Here is a 10,246-nt window from a genome sequence, read left to right on the forward strand (position 1 = left end):
ATGTAATGATAATAAAATATGTAATATATAATATTACAGTTTAAAATAAACTTTTTCTTTTCTAAAGTTTATTTAGAGTCAATGTTGGGAAAGAGGAGAATAACAATTCTTTACGTATTTTACCAAAGGGCCATTTTTCCACTGATCTGTGTTTGCAGTGAGATACTAGCATTCTCCTCTCACCTTGCCTTTTCCTGAGGATCTGTTACCTGTCTCTGCTCGGCTTTACTCTTCCTATACTGCTTTTTCATAATGGAAGAGTTGCCAGTTCCTTAGCGTCAGCAGCATCTGTTCCCTTCTCCTGTGAACCAATTGTCTATCTGACTTCCCATCTCAGCCAGGTCACTTTAATCTCAGGGACTAGTCAGAGAATAGAGTTTTGAAACAAGTGAAAAATCTTTTCAGTATTTTATGTTAGTTTGTACTCACATTTTATAGTCTTTTTATATTTTACCAGTGGGATAGTATTTGCATTTGTACTCCATCAGCTGAAGCTTTTTCATTTTAAAGACTGCATGTCTGGTAAAAATGTCATTTTTGTTTGACTTTTGGCCTAGGTTTTGAATTTGAATGGGAACAGCCTGAGCACACTGTAGGACATCTCTAGACTTAAAAACCCTTCAAAAATTTAATCACCAGCTTTAATGAATTTACTTCCTTTAATAACATTCATGACCTGGTGAGAAATTAAGCTCTAATTCTTTTTTTCTTTTTATGGAACACTTACTAGCATAAATGTTCTTGCATTGTGATGTGTGCTTACAAGACAGGATTGGGCCAGGATGCACATGGGGAAACAGAATGGGGAACCAAACTAGGGTCGTGAATACTGTGCTACTATTATCAGCCCACAGTTTTGGTGCCTGTCGATATCTCCAATTTGAATCACAGTATTAGAGTGGTATTGCTATATCACCAATCTGACCTTTATAATGGTCATTTCGTTTCAGCAAACAGAGTAACTTATCTGGAGAATACTAAGCCTCTCCCAACAGACCCAATAATGCGCAAGGGGAGTCCCAGGCACTGGACCCCATTAAGTATATTTAAAGACTAAATGCAAGTGATTGCTTTAACTGAAGTTTCTTCTGCAATACTTTCAGCCATACAAGTGTTTTCAAAACTACACTGTCTTGTAGCCCAGCCACAAATAATTTGATGTGAGCCATAGCAACATGATGACTTTTGAGGGCATCAGAGACTTAAGCAAACTGCAGTTCTTCAACCTGAGCTGGAACAAGCTGGAAAAGTTGAAGGGTGATAAAACAATCCTAAATAATAATAATGTGTGATAAACACATTCTTAACATGCTCAGTCATGACATCACACACAATCCATGGCATAGGGTACATATCAGCAATTGAAATTCCTGGGAAAACATTATAACCATGACCATAGTGCAAAAGGCTTAAAATATGGTCCTGCACCTTATTAACTCTAAAGACACTTGCAGTGTAAGAAGCCTTATGATCATGTTATGGCATCTTTGTTCTCACAGTGCCTTCACTTCTCTTTATAGTCACAGCCTAACCAAGTGAATGAGCTCTTGTGGCTTTTTTTGCTGAGACATCTCTGAAGTATAATTCCTCTCTTTTTTACTTCCCTTAAGCATTAAATTTATTGGTGGCCTGTGCCAGATATCAAAATCTGAGCCCTGGCTTTAATTTTGCTGTCTCAGCTTCACTGAGTAAGGGGTGGGAGCAGAGACACTTTCTAGCCTTGGTGATACACATAGACACTGTTAGCCTCTATTACTGCATGTATCTGCAGCTGCACAGCTGTGTTGGCTAGAGCTTTGGCAATACTCAGCCCTTTTACTGACTCTCATTCATTCCTATTGCTCAACCAAGTTCTGGAACAGATGTTCCCCTCTCTCCTTTATGCCCTTCGAATCAGTACATTTCAACATTATTTAAAGGGCTCAGTTAGAATCCGCAGAGTTAAACCTGACAAATTTGAGTCATTGAAAGACTTTTAATGAAGCTTTTTAAATTATTATTTGACACTAAATTTAATATTTTGTACAAAATGAAGTTGGGCAAACAGAGTACTTATCTGAAGAGAACATCTCTTTCATTATAACACCAAGCCGACAAAGGAACAGGACTCCATTGGGGTACCCAGGAATATCCTGGGTTGATGCTGGGTTGTCTGTGTGGGCTGTCAATTAAGCTTCAATTAATCTTTACAATACACACTAAGATATAAAAAGAAATAATAAGAGCTACCAGTTCCAGTCTCTGGTTCTCTGTTGTTTTTACTTAGGTTTTTATCAAATTAAACTTTTAATTTTGCTGTGTTCTGCACCATCAATTCTGTGTGTCCACTTGGTAACTCTTGAGTATTACACATTACTAAACCTGTGCCCCCCCCAGAGTTTCTTAGGTATCAAACCCCAATGTCTAGTTAGTTCAGTTCAGAGCAAAGCAGCCTTTTCAGACAATATTCTACCGCTGAGCTTGCAAGTGACTGCATTTTGCTTACCTTTTTGTCAAAATATATCTATATTCTGCTCAAAAAGACATTATTCTTCAGTTGATTCTATGATTTTATGAGAAGTGTGTATTTTATCTATTATGTTTTAAACTTCGGCAGTCTAACATGTTCTTCATGTACAGGGTAGGTTTGTGGTGATGTCTTGAAGTTTTAGTGACACCTCTAAATCCTTTTAAACATTTCTCACATATCCTATGAAGCTTTCTTTGTTGATTTTTGTAATATTGGCAACAGGGCAAGCTCATATCCATTTGGTTTTCTGTCACTAGTTCTAGTGCTTTTCATTGTTCAGTGTTCCTCAGATACTGTCTTCCATTGTGTGAGTGTGAATTTGTCTGTTCCTAGCTACATATTTTGCAATTTGTTCTACGTGCTTTTTAAATAGGGCCACCAAGTTTCAACTACTGTTTATAGCTGAGCTTACTAACATCTTTATGTCATCTCCTAATTTAGAAGGAAGGTATTAAATTGGTAGATAAATTAGCTCTTTTCTACTAGGCCATTGAGAAAAAGACTTTTTAGCAGAACATCAGTAAGAATACTCTGATGGTTTTCTTTCTATCATTAGATTTTGAGATACATCCTTTAAGCATTTTTTGTCTATTTACCAATAGACAAAACCTTCACTTTTGGATATCATTATTTTTTATTACATTCTCAGACAGAAGCTATTAAAGTTATCAATGCATTTAAATTTCTATCAAAAGCAATTTAATATTAATTTTTGTTTCCCATGCACCATAGTAGAATTATTAATAAGGCCATTAACTTGTAATTATTTACTGTGTTGCATATCAGCTATTCTGTGATATCTAAGGATGATATCAAACTAACTGACCTATTTTGGTTATCCTATTTATCCTAAATACTCTTATAACTTCAGTTCATTAATAACCTTCTAGAACTTCCCAAGCATACTATCCTTTGTATGAAATGAATAGATAAGTGGCTCAGAAAGTTCTTCAACTGGTTCATTAATGTTCTTACTTGAAAAATGCCTGCTTTAAAAAGTAGATCCAGTTTTAGATTCTTTTTTCTAATTATACTAGCCATCAAATTTTCATTGACATTTTAGCTTTAATTTTCAGGAATCTGAGCTTCTAACAACTGATTTACGATCACTGCTATAATTTTCCCTGGTTTTCATTCATTTCTGCTGTAGTGAAATTAAAGGACTGTAGCCTGATCCAGTAGAGTTCATGAATATTTGCTGTAGTCTGTAAGCTTAAAAGGTGGAAGATTTTTTAACTGTAAATGAAAAAGTATGTAATGATGAAGCGTTTAGTATTTAACCTTCTGTGTTTTTAAAACTCTCTTAACTGTCCTTCACATTTTTTAGCTGCAGATTTTGTGTCACTCATTTTGCTCATGCTCTCATGAAAATTGCCCTTTTAAAACACCAAGGAAATGTAAAGGACATGCTTATGAGATACACTTGTGTGTGTTTTTAGACAGAATTGACTTTTAAAGCGTTACAAATTCCTTAATCTACTTCCTTCATTTAAAGATTTTAGGAATTCAAAATGCTCTGGAAGTATTTCAAAGGCCAGTATCAGTGAAGCTTCAAGAATACTGAACAATTTTTTAAAGAACAAAAACACTGGTGGCAAACATAACGACAGAACTAGGCTGGTTCAGGACACTGCAGCCAGCTGCTTTGCATTCTCTCTCAGATCAGTAGAGATTGGCCCTGAGAATTTTTCATTAGAATATCATAGAATCATAATAGCTTAGCTTATTTATTCTGCCAATTTTGAACCCAACATTTTCTTGATGTCACAAAAGTGTAATATTGAAATATATTAAAACATTAGTTCTCCTAGTAAATTCAATAAATGTAAATTCTCTAATGCATATAGCAACACAGTTTTTCAATACTGTCCCTTCAAATGTACCCTGCCCTAAAATTTAGAGGCTTAGGCATATTTCATGTCTAAAGCCAAATGGACTTTGCCACATGCATATTGAACTCTCTAATCCATTTCTCATGATCAGTCAGGACTAAAATTACACAGCTCTACTAAATCCCAATATGAAAAACAGACTGCAAGAAGGGAGCTAGTAGGTCTAATTTCAAACCACCAAACGTCAAGAATAACTCTTTCAACATTATCTCTCGCCTTGAAAGACTATCTGAAATTATAAACTAATTAAGCAGTCACTTGATGAGCAGCTGGACTGAAGGAAAAAATGGTTTGCCTTATGAAAGAGCTTTGTCTTTGGGTTATTCAGTGCTTAATCAGCTGTGAGGTCTCAGAATTCAGAATAAGTCTCTCCTGGATACTCTAGTGTCAGGCATTGTAGCTGAGCCACTATTGCAGCCTTTCCCTCACTAGGATCATCAGTTTCGAACTCTATTTCAGCAGCTCATTTCATGGAATTTGGAGAAGTCAAATAGTGCTTGTCTGAGAAATTGGGCTGAAACTCACAAATAGATTTAAAAATTACTGGTAAGTTTAGCAGATGGATATACAGACAGCACAGTCACATTAGCCTTGTTCCTGTAGGAAACTGAGCTAGCAAAAACACACAAGATTCAGTAGAGGCAGATCCAAGGTCATCCTAACCTGTTCTGATCCATCAGCTGAAATCATGTTAATCTACTCAGCATGAAAGGTTAAAAGCTCCCCTGTCAGTTTAATTTGGTATTAGAATATAGAATAGCTAGAGGAAAACACATTTCTGCTGATAAGCGTAGCGTTTCATTCTGAATACATTAGGGAATTCATGTTTAGAAAAAATGCCAGGAAAATTAAGGCTTTAGCATGATATATGTTTTGTGGTATCAGAGAGAAGGGATTCAGAAGTGGTATAATAAGTACTTTGGAAAATAAAATAGGCAAAAAATGTTCTTTAGTCACCACCAAAGCCAATCTAATGGTACTGAATATTTAAATATTATTTGTCTTAGATACAACATAGATACAGTACTGAATATTTTGGCCCCTTACAATGAAATTTGAATTATTTGATTGGGACTCTGATTTTTTCTTTATTGTACAATGATTGGCTAATGCTATAGTATTATCTGAAAGGGGGAGTTGTAATCATATGAAGAGGTTGTGGATAGAATCACTGACACCCTTGTCTTTACAGAAAGTATGCTGCCAGGTATGTAAAGTCAGATCCTGTGTAAGAAAGTTGTTTGTTTCACAACCTGGGCAGCAAAACATATGGTTGATATTGACACTTATTTGTCTCTGTTCAAGAATATTTCAAACAAGAAAATTACTGAATTTGTTAATCTATGATATAGGGAAAGAGTAGTTTGTATATGAAAGGCATGGAGAACCACAAAATTAGGATAAATTATGGTCTGACTTTGCACTGAGTCTCTTCTAGACCAAACATCCAGCCTTGGTGTTAGGCTGAAATCCTGTTTCTATTAAAGTCCTGTTGCAGAATGAGGGTGTGTAAAGCAGACTAGCCAATAAAACAATTCTGTATTGCAGATGGGTTTAAATGGAATAAAGGTATCTAAGATCTGATGCAGTAAAAAAAGAAAAAAGAAAGGTCTATGTTGAGATACCTTCAGCTGCAAAGGTACATTTGGGAGCTGGCTTACTTATGGTTTACAGTTCTTAGTTTTGAGGAGGAGCTGAAATTTTTTGGAGTGTAGCTCTGTTGCATAATAAGGAAATATCACATCCTGCATCCAAGAAGTTGCCATAGATATTAGTAGGAAACATGCACATAGAAACTGAGCACCCAATACACAGGTGGAATTAGTTTACAACCTAATTGACTGGTTGGTTTCTTTCAATTCTAAAACTGAGTTTTATTACAGATCGCTAACTTAAATCTGGATGACCAACACTCTTCAGAAGTTCCAGCTTCAAAAAAATGGAGCATTTAAGATGAGCCTCATTTAGCAACAGCAATCTCTCACAAATGGAAGGAATAGAGTCTAGTCTTGACCTCATTTTAGATGAAAACTACATCTCAAAACTAGATGGTACTATGTTTACCATGGTAGTGATAATGCAGGCTGTTAATCTGGGACACAGTAGAATTGTGTCTTTATAGTGAAATATTATAAAGAGTTAGTTTTTACTAGCTGCCAACAAAGTCAGGTTTTCAAATATTAAAAATTTTAATTGCATCTTTAGCAGAACTGAAGATTGGGAGTGAGGCAGAACAATTATGTTCCAGTAAAATGAGAGTTTCCTTTTAAAATGTGCATATTTATCTACGTTTAATGATCTGACTGATCTAATGATCATTGATCTAGTTACAGATGGACCCAATAACACAAACTCTGACACTTGTAACTTGCTTTACCTCCTGTATCAGCCACCTTTTTCTATTACAACTAACAGTATTGAATGGTCTTGGTTATTTTTCAAGGAGCTTCAAAGCTCAACCAAGATTACACCACATAGTGCAAATAGTAACTGTCTTGTCAGCCTTAAAATACGTGTTTGAAAATCTGCCTTACTCTTATCACACATCCACTGAGAACAATAGAATCACATCTTTAGCTGGTTTAAATAAAACTGGCTGCCTAGTAGAGGTATACACAAATAGTAACTTTATGTCAACAAAGAGATCCATCATTTAAAAGTAAATCTTTATTATTTCAAAACTAATTTGGTTTTATTCATTAGAAATACAGTGTTTCCCCACTTGGTCAAGTATAGAGGAAGATAAACATAATTGGAATTTCTGCCTGTGAGTGCTGCATTCATTCATCCTTACAGCGGAACCCAAACTGATGCGAACCACAGTCTAACGTTTTTTGAGTAATACTCACTCCTGAGATGGAGGCACTGAACCCCCCAGGTGTACTGGACTCTAAATGTTCTGCAGAGATTAACATCAGTTATAACAGGTAGGCTAAATCAAGGTTTACAGTCCAGGGAATAATTCTCTTAAATAACAAGCAATGACACCTGCACCAGTTCCAGATCTTTTCAGCTTACCTGGAATGCTAGTGTATGTATTCTAAACTTTGTTGACTGGATTCAGACACTAATGGAACTCTGAGGCCCTGATTCTTATTTACGTTCAGACTCTGTAAAACTGCATGAGATCACAAAGGCTTTTAAGGTGATGTTGGTACAGTTTTCAATTACTTTAAGGGCTTTCTTTGTGGCTTGAGTATTGAAAAGTACTATTAGCCTAAATTAAGATAATCTGTATTTTGTTAAGCAATTTCTCAGTTTTGAGTCATGCAGATGACAGCTGAAGAAGGAGCTGAAAACAAAGTAGTCTGAATGTGCCTATATATGGATGTTTTAAAGTCATATTAATAAACCGCTTTTTGCTACTTAGGGTTTAACTAATCTTATGATTTAGGACATAAGCAGAAACAGAATAGCCTGAAAACAAGATCACTACCATTTGTATTATTCCATCATCCCTCTCTCAAAGCCCTAGATGGCACTGCAGTAGTAAATTATTGTGAGTGCAAATTATTTCTTTAAGATTCTTAAAATGGTTCCTTAAGATATCAAGACCCATCTGATCAGACTTTTTAATATGTGTGTAATCTTTTCATATACTCCCTAATACTCTATCGTCAATTTCTGTCTCTCTTTAGCCATTTCAGATTAGAAATTGCACTTTCTGTGATGGTACCCTAGCACATTGCTAGGGCTCCCAAGGCTTCAAATGTAATATTTGGAGCTTAAACATTTCCAACACCTGTGAAATTATGTAGATTACCTACAAATCTATACTGTAAACTAACTGAGAGAACACAGACTCTCTGTTAATATGTTCCATAAGAAAACAGACGTTCAGGTCTGCTCATATAAACATCAAAGAGCCTGAGAGCTATGGAACTAGAATTTCAGTAATGCAACATAGAAGCAAACAGAGCTGACTGTTGAAAGCCCTTGCCTTTGGTGTCAGAATCAAATCAGTTGTTTACTGCTGGATAAAGAACTGTGAATTTGTTGTGAGATTTCCTTCAGGGTGCTTCTTTTGTACCCCATTTCTTACCCCAAAGCCGGCATGTTATGGATCCGCTCATGCTCTATATCTAATTTCTACCAGTTTTCCATGTTATTTATATTCTCAGTCCTTCTGGTGCCAACAGACCAGTTTAGAAATGTGTGCAGTGTGAATTTACAGAACAATAATCTCATGTCTTTCAGTGGTTAAATCTTCATTCTTAATGCAATGGGTTCATGACATCATCTTTTAAATATTTTGTAATAATATTAAACTAATTTCATTTGTTTGAAAATGGCCTTTGATCTCCTTCAATACCCTGTTTGTGGTTTTTTGTAACAGCAATCAATCAGCACAAAGCTGATTGCAACCACTGTTTCCATTTTGCAGTATTGTTAAAGTAATCTGATCAATTAATTGCACCAAACTTTTTTAAGCACAGTAAACTGAACAATCATCTTTCTAAAGATCAAATATCTGAATCAGATAAATATAATTGGTAGTTTTGCTAATGTGTTAGCAGAGGAACATTCTGTCTGATTAATTATGTTTCATTTTTACATGTATTGTGCCTGAACTACACTCACATTGAACCAATACTGCCTGGACAAAAATCTCCCAAATCAGGTAACAAAGAGGCAGCAGCTGTACTGAAAGGTGGCCTCTCATGGATATGGACAGCAAGCACTTGCCAAAGGGAGCAAGAACCATTAGCTTTTAAAATATACTTTTATCACTCCTTTACTCCACTGAGGTGGAAGAAGGTGTCTTCAGTGTCAGTAGCTTTGGATCTCCCTTTTTTAACCCTCCTAGCTTAAAGAAATCCGGTATGTTGTGGGGGTTTTGTTTGTTTTACACACATATAGTACGTTAAGCATCATCTAGTTGGCTTTTCTTTCCTAAATTCTTCGTGAACAACTTGTTAGTACACTTCTTCATCAAACTAACTATACCAGGCTGCTGTCCTCTGTTCTTTGGATTTTATTGCATAGATAGTTAGGCACACATTGAATTTTGTTTACCTTCTTACAAAGGATCTAATTTTGAGTAAGGGAACCACCTGGCTCTTTCTGGCTGCTGGTTTGATCTGGGAGAGTGTGTACCTGTATCTCTGATCAGACTGATCATTGATATTCTGTTTTCATTCTTTGTTTGCATATGTGCAACATTACACTACAAAATGTTAGGAATATATTCAGATAGTGAGGAATATATTGAGATACTATTTCAGTTCTTTGAGTCTGACCTGTGAAAATTCAGCTGTATAATATTCTGATGGCAGTCACAATCTCTTGTTAGAATCAATAATTTCAGGCAGTTCAATCCACAGTACCTTTTATGAGCATAAAGAAGGTTTTTGTACATTCACCCAATGTTCTTCTGCAGTGTTGTGTGCAGTCTTAGCAGTCATTCATCCTGCCACTAAACCTCTGTTCTTTTGCTCATTTCATAACTTATATCCTTTTCATCATCCTCTGAGGGAGACAGCCATGCTTCTTTCTTCTTCCTTTTGCCATCAACGTTAGATAAGCCTGTGTCCTAAAGAGCATTTTCAAATTACCTTTCAGTTTGCATTTCTCATCTATGCACTCTTTCTGGATTAAAACTTGCAGGACCTGTCAGGATGCATTTACTTATTTCTGCACATACAAGGCAACATCCATAATCAAATTCAGTTTTATCACATCAGTCAAGTCTTGTAAAGTGACCATGAAGAATTCTTTCTATACATTGGTCAAGTCTTACAAAAGTAACAGTGACAAAGCATCACAGAATCCTGCCAAATGTAGTTGTTGTTGTGCATACTTCTCAAGACTTCACCCAGCTCTTCTTGTTTTCATTCTCTGCACA

The 10,246-nt window shown here is 35.8% G+C and overlaps 1 protein-coding gene across 1 annotated transcript; it reads left to right on the forward strand.

The window, feature by feature from the left end:
* The first annotated feature begins 2,602 nt into the window (after nucleotides 1-2,602).
* On the forward strand, nucleotides 2,603-8,053 carry LRRC9 (leucine rich repeat containing 9). The gene is given in 8 exon segments (XM_065685787.1): nucleotides 2,603-2,620; nucleotides 6,285-6,312; nucleotides 6,315-6,503; nucleotides 6,889-7,038; nucleotides 7,041-7,060; nucleotides 7,772-7,835; nucleotides 7,838-7,900; nucleotides 8,040-8,053. Coding segments are annotated over 8 exon segments (546 nt in total).
* The last annotated feature ends 2,193 nt before the right edge of the window (nucleotides 8,054-10,246 follow it).

The sequence above is a fragment of the Lathamus discolor genome, chromosome 6 (assembly GCF_037157495.1).
Source record: "Lathamus discolor isolate bLatDis1 chromosome 6, bLatDis1.hap1, whole genome shotgun sequence".
NCBI classification, from domain to species: domain Eukaryota; kingdom Metazoa; phylum Chordata; class Aves; order Psittaciformes; family Psittacidae; genus Lathamus; species Lathamus discolor.